Source organism: Diadema setosum, chromosome 10 (genome assembly GCF_964275005.1).
Source record: "Diadema setosum chromosome 10, eeDiaSeto1, whole genome shotgun sequence".
In the NCBI taxonomy this organism is placed as follows: Eukaryota; Metazoa; Echinodermata; class Echinoidea; order Diadematoida; family Diadematidae; genus Diadema; species Diadema setosum.
Window position 1 is genome coordinate 24,034,198 of NC_092694.1, and position 19,185 is coordinate 24,053,382.

Consider the following 19,185-nt stretch of genomic DNA (forward strand, 5'->3'; position numbering starts at 1 on the left):
ATAATTAGCCAAACTGGGCATTAGACGAAAATGATAGTAGACCAAATGAGTTTAGCCGTAGTAGTGTTCGACGAATTGGGAAGTAGACTATCTGACAGCTGACCAAGCGGCAATAAACCTACATTACTCCTTTGTTTCTGGAGGGTTTTTGCTTGTGTGCGATCCTGTTGGACAACAGTAACTTTTGGAGACAAAATGGCTGGCCTAATAGGTCGATCAGCATTTGTTTCTCTCTGTCAGGCTGATTAAGATATTAGTCCATAAAGAAGTAGGACGTCACTACATTCAAATCAATTGATTGTTCCAAACATAAAGTAAGATTCGATTATAATATCCTTGCAAAGTTTAACAAGTGTATTATCATTATTTTAATTTTGTCATAGTGTCTGGTTCCATCAAAATGACGAATCACCCCTTCGAAACATACTGGAATCCTGGTGTTGATCCCGACGAGGAAGAAACTCCGTTCTTGCATGCTCCAGATAGTGGACCTACCAAACAACGGGCAAACTCGGCAACAACTGAGCCTCGTGCAAACGCTTCCAGCCTTTTGAAACACGGAAACGGTACAGATCCGAAGGAGGAGCCTGTTGTAAATATCTTCATTCGACGCAGGGGGCTGATATATACTCTTGGATCCGCTGTTCTGCTCTCTTCGCTGACACTCGTCGCCAAGTTCCTTTCTGACAGCGTGTCAGCGAATCTTATCAATTTTTGCCATGGCATGTTTCTGGTGATTTGCTCAGGACCGATTTTGGTTTGGAAAAAGGTGTCTCTGTTTAATCTGAGCAAGAAAGTTTGGACATTCCTACTTCTACGTTCGTTGTCTGGAGCTGCATCCATGACATGCTTTTTCTACTCTATACAATTACTGGACATTTCCACTGCTAAGTGTCTCACGAACCTCATGCCCGTGTTTGCGACTGTGCTTGCTCGGGTTTGCCTCAAGGAAAGTTGCACCGTTGCGAAAACAACCTTCTCCTCCCTAGGTGTCCTGGGGACTTTCCTGGTCGTTCAACCCTCAGCGATATTTGGTGATACTTCAATGAGGAGAGAGGCGACTACGTTCGTGCCCGGCGTCCTCGCAGCTATCGGTGGCGCAGTACTGTACGCCATATCCGTGGTCTTGCTACGGAAATTGGGACAAGTCAAGGTGAACGCTCAACTGGTTCTCTTGGTCAATGGTATGATGATCACTATCGTGGGTGCCATCATGACGACTATTCTGGGGGAATGGCAAAACATCAGCTGTATTGGGGATCGCTTTTACCTCATAACGATAGGATATCTCGGATACTTCGAGATTGCATGCCTTACTCTTGCCTTACAGACGGAAAATGCAGCGCTTGTAACGGTCCTACGTACAATCGACGTCCTCCTTACCTTCATCCTCGATGTCATCGTTTTGCATGCGGCGCTAAATCTCCTGACGGTGGCTGGAGCAGTATTCATAGTGACAAGTTCAGTAGGGATTACTGTTGCTCCGCACTGCCAGAAATATACTAAATGTAAGAACTCAGCCAAGTGACCCGTGAGGAAACTTGGATTATGTAGAGTGTGATGTTTACTGACAATCCTTCTCTAACAAAAGCGTTTTGCAAATTAGTCAAAAGCTCACAATGCTGCCTAGTGGAAATTATTCCTTGTGGCCACTTTGCATAACAAAAAGAGTTCAGGCCTTTCATAGGAAGTCGATTTACTTTGTCGGCAATAATCTGACTATGTCTCGCATATTCTTATAAAGCTTTAAAGCACTTTGTTAAAACTGGAAACAGACAATTTGATGAATATAATGTACTGAAACTTTCAGTCCACAAAGCGTCAAAATAATATGACCATGAAGTTTTAGCAAAGGCTTCGATGGTGAATTCATATCTAACTGAGTGTGGCCGATAACGTTGAAGAGCGCTTATCTGAGGACACTAGCTACTCTCTGAATAAATTCGGCGACCTGGGGACCATTCATGTGCAGCGCGTGTGCCCATCCTCGACCGTTCGTGTTATATCCTGGATTATATTCAACATACTAAGAATCTTGCTATAGAATTGGTCAAGAGCTGATCACGTGATAAAGCGTTGTTTTGCCCATCACATCACCTGAAAAGAAAAGTTCGTTACACTCTATGTTGATAGCACCGATGCTTCGGTGGTTGATAGTCCTTTTTGTTTCGCTGATCTCTTCAGTCCATACAGTCCTAACCAGAGATGAGTACGCGCGAAATAAAAGTACGTTGCACTGTGGACTATCATTTAACTAGGTCACTTGATAGTCCACAGTGCAACGCACTTTCACTTCGGCGCCGCGAGATGCACGCAGCAAATTCATTGTTTTGTCATAAGTATGCGCACACGTCTAAAGTAAGGCGCGGTCAGACTGGCAAAAGATCGCGAAGTTTATGATCGCGATCTTTAAGATCTCGAAGTTTTGCCAGTGTGACCGCAAACTTCCCGCGAAACTTCTCGCGAAACTTCTCGATCTGTTTGCCTGCGGGCGTTGTCTCCGAAGCGCGAGGCCATTGTCATGATCAGATGTGCATTGTTACATCACAATCACTAGCCATCGGACGGCGCACTCTTTCTTGCGCGCGTACGAATGGCCCAAACTTTGCGATCCTAAACTTCTCGATCTTTTGCCAGTCTGACCGCGCCTTATGTAGCCTAAGCCCTATAAGGATACCTAAAGACAGCTAAAACGGTTTTAGATGTGGAATAAAATGGGAATTTCTGGGACCCTAGATGTGGAATATGAAGCAAATAATCAACTTTTAGTCTCAGGCAATGAGACAAACTATCACTTCCTCGGCGATCTAATTGTGTACACTATCTTTGCTCAGCTGCGCTTCGGAAAGATAGCTACATCCAGATCGCCTCGGAAGTGACAGTTTGTCCCATCACCTTCACCAACGTTGATTATTTGCTTACTATGTATACTATTATCCTAAATGTCCAATAAATTTGAACTTTTTATATTCGGGATATTTTTAGACATGCGGTCAGTGGTAATGCTTATCGACAACATAATGATTCTTACAGTAATAAAAGACTCACAGTAGCAATTCACTTGCATTATACCTTTTTACAGCCGAAAATTTGTCACCTTTTAATATGATTATCATAATCATCAATAAATGCAAGGGTTCGCAACGTGAAAAACATAAGTACACCTAAGAGAGAAACAGAGGTATATGACTGCATAGAGATAATTCATCAGTCTCAGCTTAGTACCTAGTGTGAATATATAATAGAAGATAATTATAGCTGGATTATTTCACCTGACCGACAAAATTATAGTCGCAACTTTTTCGTCCTATGGATTCTAGTGTTGAATACTGATTACAAGGATTCGTCATGCTGTAAAATACAATTAAGCTGCAAAACACGAGCTTTGCTTTTCAGCAGTCCCCTCCAATTCCAACAACTTTGGTTCAGTTTTGGTTCGCTATAATCAGGAAAGCTCACTGGACGTATATTTTCATCTTTCTTTTTTTTTTTTTTTTTTTTTTTTTTTTACAGCATTGTACTGATTTTGTGTCAATACGTCTATGTAAATGTGTCTGTTTTTGGAAATGATTTAAAACCTATCTGAGCATGAAGATATTAAGTCACCGTGATATCTAGAATGAGATTAAACTATTTCATCCTTACAAATTTAAAGGTATAGTTTACCATTGGGAGCAGTTATCACATTTGATGCTTATGTGTAGGTCAGTTGTATCACAAAATATCCTTCCTTTTGAATATTTTGCAATAAGCCCTAAAATATAACAAGATATCACTACTTTTTCTCTTTAAACCATAACCATAGACGGTTTAGTCTAGAAGCAATTGTATTAAAACTGTTTTTTTTTTCGAATTTTGTATATCTATATATTAACAGTATTTAACGTTGACTGTAATTATTAAATTCTTTACATTAGTTATTTCTATTACTAACTCTCATTCCAGAAGTATTTTGGAGCAGTAAAGCTGGGTCTTTGATTCATCTTCAAATGGTAAATAATGAATTTAACTGTACTTAGAATGATACGATCTCAATGGAACCCCAAGACAAAACAACCCAGAATAATGAAATCCTGCTGATAGAGGGCGTAAGACACGTTCTTAATCCTACCGTCCTTTACAGTGAAATGACATAATACGTAACCACAAGCAAAGATGCCTACACTCATTTCATTCTCTGTGTTGATATATTACAATTAAATACATAATTTTCACTGTTGAAAATAACCTCAAATACTAGTTGCAATGTTCCTTCAGTGTACTGAATCAAAGTCCATCCTCACTCTTTTATAACCAAAGAAACATGAATTATTCAAAATGAGATGATGAATAACAATACAGGAATACTGAAATTGTAATACTTGGTGGTGTGCACTGTGGCAGTTTGAATTGGTGGAGAACTGAGCAGTTGCATGCTTTTACAGGGAGAAAGAAAGTCTTCACTACAACCAGAATTTCGGATAATTGTAGATTGTAGATTGTAGATGTAATTATAATCTAGAACCGATGGTAACTTAGATGATTTTTTTTTTCAAATTTATATATACCCATACAAACATGTAATATGTTTAAAAATGTGCATATCAATAATTACATCGTTTAAAGAATTTTCTTGCAAAAGGGCACAAATCCACTTACCTACTTCCAATAATTTAAGGTGTTTTTTTTTTTAATGTAGGCCATACATATACGTAACCATTATATGAAATGGTATAATGCTGATATAAGCCTGAGTACCTTTAGTTTTTGTCATGATTATACACACATACGTGTTTATTATGTTTTGTGTATTAATGTATATGCGCATATCTTTACGTTTATATATATTATGTGACCCTGCACCACAAAACAAACAAAAAGTCGCCAGACATGGATTTTCAGTTAAGGGTAGATTCTGAAAGAGCAGACTCTAAGCTTTACAACGATGTATAACTCAATTCAAATGGACTCTCCTAACCTATCTAAATATTGGAAAGAAAACGCACAGTCTGGAAAAGTGTGAACCGAGAAAAGAGGCTCTGAAGTACACGGTCTATCTGTCTATTCAAGCGCTTAATCTTTACAAAAACCGTGCTAGCTGTGCGATGAATGGGACAAAAGAAAAAAAAACAGGATGTAAACCACTGGAGCAACAACAATGAAGAAATTATCAGATTAAATTGAAATTGAGCATGTCCCATTAACACATTCTGTCCATGATTAATGCCAACTTTCAAAGCAGTAGCATTATCCCTTCAAAAGTTATCAGACTTGAAAGTTAAGAGTGTGCAAAGGGTTATCAAGAAATGAAAAGGGACCTCTAAGACGTACCTGATTTCACTACTCTACAAAAGAAAGGTTGTAGAAAAAGTACTGAAAATGCACTTTCCCAGTCATTTTATGATCCCAATTTTAAGAATAAAGTAGAAGAAGGATAGCTCTTTAATGAAATAATTATGAAAAACTAAATATTGACTTGGTTGACGTGTTTCACCTTTTTTGAGTCCTTACGTGAAATCAAGGGGTGCGACTTTTTGTTCGTTTTGTGATGCACGGTCACATATATACAATATATTCCAGGTCTTTCTGGATTTCTTCGAGAAAGCATTAATTGATGTTGCATGGAACCGCGCAGTATACGTCCCACTAAAGCCAGTTTGGTTAATAGTTTTGTTCCTTTAAGTATATTGTTATGAAATCATACAATAATTGCCTGTTTTCTAAACATCTGCCAAAAGGTAATTGTACCGTTGATTAACAAGTGCTTCACTGAAATATTGTTCTTAAAATCGCACAAATCACTAATATCTGTGGTCTAGCTGTCAGACACTAAACCGAGATCTAGCTTCAAACGGTCATTTTGTCTTTCTTCATTACTGTATCACTTTCTTGATCTTCTGTTGCCAATGTCTACTCTTATGCATTAGATGAATATAAAACTCATTGAAACAGTACGATAAGCGAAGGCAAACACAAACCCACATTCAGTGTTATAGAAAGACAGACACATCGGTCAAAGCTAGCAGACAATTACAGAATTGTACATTCATTCATTTCTTTGCGAGAGAAAATAATAATCGCGTCATCTTATAAGCTTACCCATATTACTATAATTATGTGATTTACATGCGATTTCTCGATCTTTGTCCCTCATTGACTAAAAACCGTGCTCTCCCTGACAAAAAGAGCACACTCATATCAATATCTATTCTTCTCCATGTAAACATCGACCTTTTCATATCATTGCTTTAATCTTCTTTAACAAAGAGGTTACTAGCATGAAGGTTCATATGCCACGGGGAAGTTTATGCGCTGGGCAGCAAGCTGGCAGTGTCAACCGAGTTCGCACCATTTAAATCCAGCAAAAATTGACGTTCTGAAGCTGGCAACTCCAAAGTATTCTCTTGACATAAAGCACTTGCAACAATCACAAGAGTTAAACGATTATGCATATGTATATACCTTAGAAAATGAATTTATGTTGTTACTCGTGGTCACATGTACGTTTTCTTAGAAATTGTCACATTAATGCATTGTATATGATTTTCCCTGTTTATTCAATGGAAACGAAAATAAAGTTGAAAGTTGAAAACGATTGATTGATTGATAAATTGAATGAATAAATGAATGAAAGAATGAAAGAGGGAATGAATGAATGCATGGATGACTGAATGAACTTCTAACTGAATGCAATGATAACTATTGTACATGTACATAATTATTCAGTTGCACAGAAAAATTTAGGATGATAGGAACCAGACAATGGAATGGCATGAATGCCAGTCAGGCGTGGTCCCTTGTAATCAGGCAGTTACAAAGTATGTTCCTAACTTTTTTACCGTTCAACAATGTGCTAATAGAAAGTTATCAAAAAGTCTAGTGCTCGTAAAAATGATTAAATGAACAATTCATCACCTAATGAATCTTCTGATAATTGAAATATATGTATGTCATGAAAAATGCCTACATCGTCTAACAAGAAACAAAAAGTATTAACATTTACATAGAATAAACAGTTTGCTAACAACATGAGCATATGAACTTTCTAACAAAAGTTCTACGACAGCTTTACGAAAACTTGACCTTGATGTTTTCCTCCTAATTTTGACTGGTAGGTCATTCCAGAAAGTTGCACCTGCATGGACATCTTGATAGATAAACTCTCTTTTCCCAAACGGTGAGTTGGCTCAGTCGGTAGCGCGTCTGCCTCACGATCACGCGGCCCGGGTTCGAACCCGAGTCTGGACTGAGCAATGTTGTGTGTAAGCATACCGTCCCCTCTAGCAAGAGGCAAAACACTCTGCCCCTCGCATAGGACATACAATGGAGGTCCCGTGTGTGAGAGAGTAACAACTCATGCACGTAAAAGATCCCGCTTCATTCATTCATCGCAAAGAGTAGGGTGTTTAACCCGGTGAAGTGGTCCTACCTCACATCCAACTGGACCCCATGGAAGACCAGCTTAATGTAGCTGAATATGGACTATCCAGCCATCTTCTCAGATGGAAAATGAACAAACAAACAAACAAACAAACTCGTCTCAAACTTTGGTATATGAAGGTTCTCATTTCTTTTGCCTTATACTACATCCATCTGAAATCAATGAACAGTAGTGTGACAGCAGATGAGGCAAATTCTCATTGGTCAAATCATACATAAAACCACAAATACTGAGGGATAATCTATGCAGTTGATGAAAATCAAGAACCCCTGATCATTGAATAATGGTCTTGACTTTGTCATGTACTTACTGAATGTTATTGTTATATATTGTTATTCACATTTTTTTTTTCTGATAAAAAGCGGAAGTGACCTTTCTGACAAGTTGTTGTCTTAGTTAATTGTTTTAAGTTAATCAATTCCGCGGCTCTTAAAAATGCCTTATTTTTCTGATCATGATGTGGGTAAATAAACCGTGTAAAAAAGAATATATGGTTTGCCATTTTTGTCGTAGTTCTACATCCTAAAATTTCATGCACTATAATTATATAGAAACAAATTTCCAAAATTATAAAGCAATTTCTCAAAAGAAATCGGTGATATAATAAACATTTGCCACGACTCATAAGCACAGACACAAGGCAGTAGAAAATATTGTCTAATCATTACAAACATACATCAACAATTAACATGGAAAATAATTATGTACGCATAAAAATCAAAAGGTAGTTTGAACAGACCAATATTACAAGTTTTGTGAGTACACACGCTTAATATTTGATCAACGATACACCGAGTAAAACGTTGAACCCTCAACTGTTTCAGCTCTTGCAGAAAGAGGGGAGAGAGAAAAATAAAGAGGGCAAAAAAAAAAGAAGAAGGTCGACAAATAATCAAGGCTTAGTGTAAGGCGGTATATTGGTAAACATATTTTCATTGTTATAATTAGGGAGCATTAATTGCAAAGAAATACTGAAATATGTATTACACAAAAACCATCAATACTAGTATGGAAATGAAAACTGTAATATCTAAATCGTGTTATCATTCATTTTCAGTCGAGTGCTTGTATACAAGAACTCTCGCTTTATCTTGACTGAAACATAGCATTATAATCTAATCATCATGTACAGCCAGCTGTAACAGTAATGCACTATGATGCCAATCACGTATTCGAGCAAAGTCTACTATCAACAATAACTAACGTGATGTAAAACAAAAGTTAGAATATATGTTATTGTGAGTAATATAATAGTTTCATAATATGACCACTTACCGAGTGATTGAAATTGGTCTAACTGTCCTACCATTCCGATTCGTTTATACAATAAATCATGGCAGGTTTTGTTGTTATGCTACAAAATAAATGGTTATATCAATGAACTACACTCTGTCCATCCACGTATCATGTTGCCAACCCCATGGCAACGTGTCGACTTGCCAAGCGTCCCACATGCATTCACCTTCTAGAGCGTGCGTTCGGTGCGTACCTCGGATTTTCTGCGTGAAGTAGGGCAGAAGTTTTCAATAATTATGTTTTACAAGATATTTGTCAGATCTGCGTGGTGATTTTGATAGGAAGCCAAACACCAACTTTTATTGTTTACAGATTAGGTCATTAGACAATGGTAGAGGGGTCAAGTCAGTACTGCTCTTTGATTGGTCAATTTCCCCATGATGTCATTGGAATGGATGTAGTACCTTTTGAAAACGAACAAAAATGGATGTGGTATATTTTGAAACCGAACAGATTTTTCAATGTAATTTTAAACACTTTCTGGTAGAAATTCAGCTTTAAGAGTGTCACAGCCGGTGAAAGCGTGTGATTGCTTGTTGGTCCAGTGTTGTCTACTTAAATACGGTACTCAGACAAAGTAGCACAAAACACTATGATTCCGGAAATTATAGGTTTTATTTCCAGTCTTCCAATTCAGATACAAATAAGGTGGTGGTACAAGAAACAAAACAACACACAGACACGTCATATACGCCCATGCACACATCCCAGTCAATGCTTATCATGACACCTCAAATCTCACTCTAACGACGTAATGCTTAAGCGCCGGCTTCATGTCAATCTCCTAACTATTCATAGTATAGAGAAAACTTAACAAATGCTTCGCAATATGGCCATGAATATTGCCTAAACTTTACTCCGGTTACTGATATGGTTTTGCATAAGCTTCTTTGATTAAACTCAACACTTGCGATAACTCGTCAGTTTATACGACCTGTGCTCACAGTTTACAATTGGGGTTTGATTATTAGCAGTCCAAAGTGTTTCTTTCGGGATAAACAAAACCTGATATTGTCATGCTGAAGTTGTCTCCTTGATCGTCGAAGTCGAACGCGACAACAGTTCGCTGCGAATACGGAGTGCAAGTCCTCGTCGAGGGGACGGTTCCAACTGGACGGGTATTACAAGGCGGGTTCCTTCCTTGTCCCGAAGTGGCCCGAGGTTACATTATCACGAGCTGGGGTTATCTTTACACGGCGTGCACGGGTTGCCTTATACGTACACCCGAAGTTGACCCATCTACAGAGTACAGTAACGAAATTACCACAACATAAAACTACTTACTCTCTGTACTATACCATTCCATATCAGCAAACACCTATCCACAAGGATTTAACACCGCGGCTATCACTTCGGTGCCTACAGAAGCGAATTAAATATTTTCTCATGTCTATAATCTACATTGTATGAACACAACCATCCTGACTTCGGTTGAGCATTTATCTTGTTTAATAATGCTCCCTTTCGTATAGCAAATAGCAACATAAAAGCACTTCAGCACTCTGCTTGCAAGTAACCATTACGCCAGTAACCACCATGTATAATCTATTATCTTCTTACACATGCAACGGTCTTATCAAACAGGGAGGGGGGAATAACTTCGCTACATTACACATTATCACAGACGGTATATAATTCAACTTGCTTTCAACTAGCTTGCGCTAGAGACTATAAAAGCTGTGCACATAATATAACACGTGGTCGGTTTACCAAACCACTTTTCCTTTGTAGAATAACTTCAAATAATAATTGTGATATTTGGAAAAAGGGGATATCGTAATAAAACTATTAACTTACAGTTTGGTGACTAAAAACTGCCGGTATCCGACCTCACATCGTCTGCTCAAGCCTTTTCCAGCAGACCCTGCAGTCTAACTGCTGCCCCTGCAACTGCTGCATAGCCACTGAGGTTGCTTCTATGAAGCCAGTATGACATGTGATTGTATTGCCCCTATGTATTAAATCAACTAACATTGTTCTATGCAAACACCTGTAGCTTCCCCAGCACAGTGCTGCTCCTCACTGGCAGCCAGACACTGTATGATTTCAGCAATGTGTTGTTGCTAGGCCAGATTTCTATACACAGGAATGTTCTGTCCAGGTGTTCATAACTCCCTTTTGTCTGTCGGTAGTAGCCCAGATTCTCGAGTAGGGCGTAACAATAGCAATAGGAAAATCAGGGGAGAAATGACTTGTAACAAAGAGGTCCTAACAATGAGTCAATTTAGACAAAAAAGTTAGTCCTGATGAAAAGTGGAAGTAGCACCTTTTGCAGCTTAGCTCTTCAAATATATAGAGTCTATCTGTAGTGCAGAAAGCTATCTCACCACTCTCAAACTCTTGTAGATAATACCAACCTCTTCCTGATTTTTGTATTTTGACATTAGTGACAATATTGCAGACGTGCTCCAAATCTCTCGTGTATCGATCGATACTGACGAGACCATCTTCGTGTGTCACCCAGGCTACAATGACCGAATCATCTCGACAAACAGCTGGCCAGGCAGACATACCCTCCTTAAGCACGACATTCTCATTCTTCCCTACACCATCAAGGCACACGACAGCTGCTGTATCTGTCAGTATCAGGTTCCTCGTGGTGTGACAATGAAATAATTGACAAGGCATAATATATCCACTACACATGATTTCCCTGACTGCCTTAAAACCGCCCCTTGGGGTAAATACCTGAATCATCTTGGATTCCCTATAACCCACATAAATACTATCATCTTTATCCACAGTGAGACCACCAAACCCTCCTTTATCAAAGTTTATAGCCTCGAACGTGACGTTGAGCTTCTCCCATTGTTCAGTGTAGAGTGACAGCTTGTTTTCTCCGTCTCGTACAACACTCAGACCATCAGACAGGTATCCGATATTACAGACGCTGACGTCCTTTAGCACAGTCTGCTTTAAGTCGCCATCAGCGGAGTAGAGATGAATCCCTCCTTTCCACGAACCCACTGCCATCTTACCATCTGGTGCGAGAGTGATACAGGTCATGTTGTCTTTGCCTGGGAGCTCTACCTCAGCTTTGACATCCCACGTGTATCCTTCCAGAGCTCCAAGACAAAGTTCATTGACCTTCGCTTCTTTACAGAATGAAATCTTTTGAGCTCGTTCTGCTACAAATCTCGGTGATTGGTCGTCAGGATCATCTCGCTCAAGAAAGCTCTTCAAGTCCTGGCACAGCGTGTCGTGTGCAAACAAGGCGTCTTTCTCTAGCGGAACTTTCACGCCGTTAGTTACCAGCTCTTCCAAGGCGGTCATGTGACTGAGTGTTCGTCGACTCTTTTCTTCCATGACTTGTAATTCCTTCTCGAATTTGTCAGAACATCGTTTCACTTGACCTTTCAGGGTCTCTCTTTCGGCCAACAATCGTTGCATGTATTCCTCGTACGTCTTTTCGATGTTATTATTGAGTTTTTTCATCATGTTTGTTATTTCATTGCGCTGTGTCTTTATAAAAGCGATATGATTTTCAAGGGCTGTTTTCTTTGATTTTGCCCCTTTTTGTAACTCCTTGATGTTTTCCTTCAAATTCTCCTCATGGATAGTTGCCTCTTCTATCTGATGCCCTGCTTGTAAGTGCCTTACCATCCCGCACTTTCCGCAAATGTACTCCCGACATTTGGTACAGAAATACTCCTCATCATCGTTAGGATGTTTCTTACATTTCCGTCTCCTCTCAAGAGGAACTTTTCCAGAGAGCACCTCTCTCATGGCCACCACTTTGTGGTTGGAGACCAGTTTCCAGTTAGAGTGGGTTTTTTCACACGATTCACACATATATTTCCCACAGTCTTGACAGTAGGACACAGCTGGCAGGTTTTCGTCCGTCTCACAAACTGTGCATATTGGATTTTTGGTTTTAACTTCGTCCACGAGAGAATTCAGAGGTGCGTTTGTTTGTAACTTACTCACATTTCCACCCGGAACGGGTGTTTCTTTTCTGCATATGGGGCATGTTATAGTTTGTCGGCTGAGCCGAGTTTGAAAGATTCGTTGCAGACAGTCTTTGCAGAAGGTGTGAGAACAGGTCAGTGACTTAGGTTGGTTGAAAAGTGTCAGGCAGATAGGACACTCCAGATTCTGGCTGCTGATTTGATGAAACGTTGCCATGGTGTCTGTCTGTCCTAATAGCAAAAGAACCATTATATAACGGTAAACATATAGACAAGTAGTAGCAAAAATATGAAAATTTAATTAGCATTTACCAAAACATAGAAAAGGGAAAATTCGTTCGAAGCATGGTGTTAGAATTTATGCGTTCGTAAGATAGAACGAAGTAATAAATGAAGAACAATTTAAAAGACGTGTGTGAATATTGTAATCACGTTTGCAAAGTATACTTCATATCCAGGTTTTCAGAATTGATTTATGGTGGTTCATGTGGGTTATGTGTTGGTGGTTCATTTAGGAGATCAGGAGATCACATTAACTGTTGTCTGTTTAGAATGTCATACGTTGGTACGACGTAGAATGAAATCACGTATTTTTTAATATCCTAGAGGATTATTAGTATTAACAACAACAACAAAATAAAACGAAAACAGCACTTATCAGAAATATACTTGGGTGATTCGAGCAGCTATTAAAGAGGGATGACTCTTTTAATCGTGATCTTGTACATACCATTAGTAATATCGTATACAACAAAAATTGTCATGTAGAAGGAGAAGAATGAATATGTGAGGGAGATGAGAGAAATAATTTTTTAGAAATATGTGTCAATTTTACCTCATGAAATGTAACAACTAGGTGTTCTTCATGTCATACAAAATGTTTACACCCTTGAGAGATAGTCCCATGGTAAACATGGGAGAATTATTTTCATTCATTTTATATGCAAAGAGTAGAGTCAGACACAAAGAAAGTGTTGTTTTTTTTTCCGAGATGAAATTATATTGAATATAACATGTTCATGTATATATATATATATATATATATATAATTGATATATGTTCAATACGTTGTATATTCAATGTATATATATATTATATATACATGAATTAACTGACTAAAAAAGAAGGACCTGAAGATTACGATTTCCTTTCTCTTTGTATGCCTGGTATATTGCCGGACAGATGTTCTTGGTTTGTTTGTTTAATTCATTCACGCTTTTAGCTGTCAGTTGGTCTTCAGTGAAAGGCTGTAAGCCATAGTAAATATTTTAACGGCGTATTTAAGATTATTTAATATCTTTGCATGTATGATTAAAGCACATTTGAATAGACGTAATTGGTAGTGACTAGCTAGTGCGGTGATCCTGTGGACGTTTTGTCTAGTGCGCGAAATCTACACTCGCTTGCCCAAGTGTGAATGTATGCAGACAGTTGTGATCTACATTCACTAGTATTAACAACAACTCAATGTTCTTTCTAGATTCGCTCACATGTAATGATTTCGCGGTGTCCAGAAAAAAAAAAATCGTGAAGACTATAAGGGAAAAATTTAAGTGCCATGATTGTTTTTTTTTTATCCCATACCATCTATATTCTGTAAATAACATCATCTTTATCTAAACATTCTGTGCCATCTTGTGAGAAATTTGATAGGATGCTTTCATTATTTACGTCCTGAATGGCACCATTTCATTGTTGATTAGAATATTTTGGATGATCCCCCAACCCAGAAAATCGAATTATTCACAAAAATTATTAAAGTATGTCTTTCATACATTTTAGACTTAATTTTGTAAAAAGAGGGTGGGAAAATTGTCAGTTTTTAAGAAAGTTGCGCATTCAGAATTCTTCTTCCTCTTCTTCTTCTTCTTCTTTTTCTCATTGTTACTATCATTATCATTGTTATTGTTATTATTATTACTATTATTATTATTATTATCATTATTACTACTACTATTACTACTATTACATGTATTATTAAGTTTGCCTTCTTCAAAAAGCTAGATATTCTTGCGCAGAATTAGGACCCGATCGGAATTTCAACATATTGGTATAATGAACTAACGTTGGGCCTATCATTTCACGTTTCATTCGCTCTTAAATCTCGACTATATTACTGTTGTAGCAAGTTGGATTCTCAAACAGCAATACATGATTTCGATGCTGTCTGGCCATGTAATATTGATTTAATCATTTTTTGAAGTGTTGTTTGGAATAAACAATGTAAAATGGGGGCAGGTATAAATATAGAAAAGTAAGACTTAGCCGAGATGTACTTACAACTATGAGTCTAAACAAGGTTTTACCTTAACCTATATAACTTAAGTAATAACTGTTATATTGCTATCCTATCTGTAGTCTACTTCAAATCCTCAAAACGAAGAAAAAAATTCAAAAGTTTTAACGAAGAAGTGAAGGTGATTAAAATTTGTTGCCATTTCCCATAAAAAAACCCCCACAGTTCAGCGAAATATGATATGCGTTGGGGTATATAGGAATTGTGATTTGTAGCCTAAAAGCTCGGCTGTTGATAATTGTCTTTTTTAAATGTTTTTTATGTTTTTACACTCTACATTTCTTTTTTTTTTCTATATGACTTATGTCCCTGTATCATATCTTATGTAACGGGGTTTGTTAGTTTTTTTAAGGTCCTGCTTACCTTTAGTGATTTTAAAAATGTCCAAGATATTACATATGGTGCATATTCGTAGGTTTGTTGTACCAGAAAACATCCTACCATATATATATATATATATATATATATATATGTAAAGACAATCATCAACAGCCGAGCTTTTAGGCTACAAATCACACGCACACACACACACACACATATATATATATATATATATATATATATATATACTCTCTAAAAATCGAGTGAAAATATTCACTCTTGAAGGAGTGAATACAAAAAAGAGTGAATTTTGAGTGAAAATGTTCATTTTCACTTATTTTAGAGTGACCTCAGGGATCACTCCAAAATCTTCGAGTGGTCCCTGAGGTCACTCCAAAATTAAAAATCAATAATGTAGTTTGGGAAAAAAAAAAACAAAACAAAAAAAAAACCAAAACAAAACAAACTGAATAGCTGCTCTCCGAGCTATTTTACAGAATGTTTTGAATTTTGAAGTTTTACACACGTCTCTATGGGGAATTATTAACCTGTGTGAGCCCTATATGCACGTAATGCACGCGAGTCAATGGGAAGTATTCATCTCGTACAAGCTCTGCTGGTTTATGTTTAACTATTCTGTCAAATCCCTTCCTCCCCCCTCTACACCCCCCCCCCCCCAACACTCTTCTTGACTACAATTTGTTTTCTTACTATGTTCTTGTGGTACTAGATCTTAGTACAGAGTACTCATCAGTATCACACAACTTTGAATGATTGTGGTATTTTAATTTATTTCTTTGTTTTGGCTACCACTGAAACAGCTCAAAATACATAAGTTAATCTGTTTGATAAACCAAAGTCTTTTACACTACTTTGCAGGCAATAAGGCGATTATGACACCCCCTTAATCAAGGATAACTGCCTGCATCTATGTATTCATCTTATGAAGAACTAATCAACACTTCAAGATTTATTTTGGAAAAAAACCCAAAGGGCATCATTTTCAAAAGTGTACCTTTGAGAAGCTTTACAACCCTTCAATGTGCAATTTCTCATATGATGCAGGGGCAAAATATCATCAAAAACACATTTATGATGTTAAAAACTCAATTAAGAAATATGACCTGTACTATAGGACTCACACCTGTAAATGAAATGGAATGTCCCACACCCCTTGACAAAATCGTACCAAAGATACAAAAATAAATGAAGAAAAAAAAACATTAAAAATCTATAATGTACTAGCAGTTTGGCTAAAAACTGAATAGCTGCAGATATTGAGTATGAATTCCTCTACAAACTGCATTTTGGTTAAAAGATGAAAGCTTTTCTCATGGAATTTGAAGGGACTATATTTCATTGAGTGCATGTACAGAAAATAAGTGATTCGTTGAGTGAAAAGAACTCGTAGTCTGGCTTTGCGGACCCTTGGACAGAGTTTGAGCCGAAGAACCCGCCTTGTAAGTTTGATGGATGAAAGGGTATATCTCATTTATCCAGGTTAGTGAAGATAAAACACCTCATTTCTCCCAGCTATTTTACAGAATTTAACACACACATTTTAACACACGTCTCTATGAGGGATTATTACCCTAGTGAGCACTTACGGAGTGTTAGCGGTTTTGTCAAGGCTCTCTCGCTGGATGGTGAAGATGGAGGGTCGCATTCGGCTGGACTCGCTTCGCTCGCCCGTTTCAGCGAGAGGGCCTTGACAAAAGGCTAACAAAGTGTATGATCTGTCTACGGATGTAAACATTATGAGGTGTTAACTCGATCGAGATCATTAAAAGCACATTTATACTCCATTTAACTGTCACTATGCAGTGCACAAAGTAGTACTAGCTTTGATTATGTTTGTGATTTTAGATGTCACTAGACATACTAACAAACTTGGCTTCATTTGGTTAAACATGCATTAATTTTGAATGAATGAGGTGTGTCTATAGTAGCTTTATATTTCAATAACCGATTAGCTGCACCATACAACGACCATGCACTTAATTTTGTCCTTTATCTTCGACAGCTGTGCTATGATCGAGTTCCGTATCCTGTAAGCATGGATATAGACACATCACTCGTGTGTTTCAGTTGTTGAAAGAGGACCTCCAGAAGATTTTCAGACTTTTACATTTGAAGAACTATCAATAAGTTATACCGAGTACAGAGTTCCAGAATTTATAGTGACAGGGATGAGGTGTTATAATGTTTCTAAAATTTATAACAAATTGCAATGAGCAAGGATGATAACATGGCAGCCTCACCACAAGAATGCATGAGTTGGGCTCAAGGAAACAGAACAAAAGAAGAAGGCATGCATAGATTCTACACAGGTGAACTTGTTAAGCAAGCGGTATTGTAATGGAATTATACTGTTACATTTCTAAAATATGTAAGGCCCCTATGTCATAATTATCAACAGTATTCACTGTAATTTGTTTTTCAAGATTTTCAAGTTATTGGTTTCTCTGTTCAAGGGCCACAATAAATTCCATAAGTTTATACATGGAGATGTTGATTTAATTTACTACATGATGTGAAATTATGAAAAATGCCTGGAATGCCCTTTGTTTAAATACGGAAACGCGGTGATTGAGCAAGCCACTGTGAATACAGTGAAAACACGAAGTCGCAAAGACCTAAACTCCTACTCTGTGCACGATTGTGATTAAGTCGTTAGACATTGACTCATTTTCCAGAGGATACAATGTTTAAAGCGTTTATTCAAGCAGCTATTACTATGTCAGGCTATACCATAGTTTTTTCTGTTTGGCAGACTGTAATTTTCTGTTATTGACTGTTCAATTATATTACAAATAAAGAAAAAAAATCATAAGTTGAGGGATAAAGCATGTTAGATAACACCAGCAAAATCATGGCAGAAATGCTAACCAAACAAACAGAGAATAATCACTTCTAATCATAGTTATCATGCATTGTTTGTAAAACTACGTGTCAGGCACAATATTCAATTACACGTGTGTGTGGATATCGTTTTGTATGCTTACCAAGCAGTCTGTACTTCCCGGTTCAGTAATATTGCTGATTTCTGTCTGGCTCCGAAGTACATTTAGGCATAAGATCACAATCGGTTGTCTGTTCAGCCTGTGGGAAGGAGTGAACACGTATTAGATTGGTTGTGGTGTTACTTTTAAGACCGTAGAAAAATACTGAGAGTTTTATAGCTTTAATAAGGACAGAGAGATACATCACGTAGTAGGTACAAAAGGGCGACTCTAAAGCAGAATGTTTACATGTCATGATATTGCACCGTGATCTCTCATATCTTTAGAAGCGGGTTTCCCCAACATGTCAACACTACGTGGCCCGAATCGACAAACGTCGCTTAGATTTAGTCCATGGATTGTTGTTATCATGGACTAGTCTAAATCTAAACCACTGAGCATCTCAGGAACGACCGACTAGATAATACATGGTCTAAATAATTTTGGCTGTGGTCTAGTTTTCCATTTTCTCTCTTTCTTTTTTTTTTCTTTCTTCCTTTATTTCTTTTTGCTAGCTTCAGTTCATTAGGTCTGTGGTTTAGACGCTTAACCACCGACTTAATGAACTAAAGCTAGCTACAACTATTTTAACTCGCCACAGCTAAACTGAGCATGCTCGGTACACCTCTGTATCCCCCCGCCGACCTTTCATCTGTAAACACACGCACAGCAGGGCCCCGTTTTATCAAGAGATAGAATTAATCTTAAGTCAAGATAATCAATGATTAACCTCTCAAATCAACTCTAAGTCCATTAATCACCGATTAACTTCCAAATCAACCATAACTCCGTTTCATCAAGAGACCAAAGTGGAAATCACTTTAACTTCCTCCCAAATCAACTTTAAGTTTCAACAACCGCTCCAAATCCATGATAACTTTATAGTTGATAAAAAGAAATAAACTATAAGTAGAGACAGACGTCTAGGTAGACTCAATTGTA

General features: G+C 37.6%; 2 protein-coding genes across 2 annotated transcripts; one reads left to right on the forward strand and one right to left on the reverse strand.

Annotated features, from left to right (window-relative positions):
- Positions 1–400: 400 nt before the first annotated feature.
- On the forward strand, positions 401–1,528 carry LOC140233869 (solute carrier family 35 member G1-like). The gene has a single exon (XM_072313959.1). It carries the CDS (start codon positions 401–403, stop codon positions 1,526–1,528), a length of 1,128 nt encoding a protein of 375 aa, XP_072170060.1.
- A 9,396-nt stretch (positions 1,529–10,924) lies between these two features.
- Positions 10,925–12,853, reverse strand: LOC140233675 (E3 ubiquitin-protein ligase TRIM71-like). The gene has a single exon (XM_072313773.1). It carries the CDS (start codon positions 12,839–12,841, stop codon positions 10,925–10,927), a length of 1,917 nt encoding a protein of 638 aa, XP_072169874.1. The 5' UTR covers positions 12,842–12,853.
- Between the last annotated feature and the right edge of the window lie 6,332 nt (positions 12,854–19,185).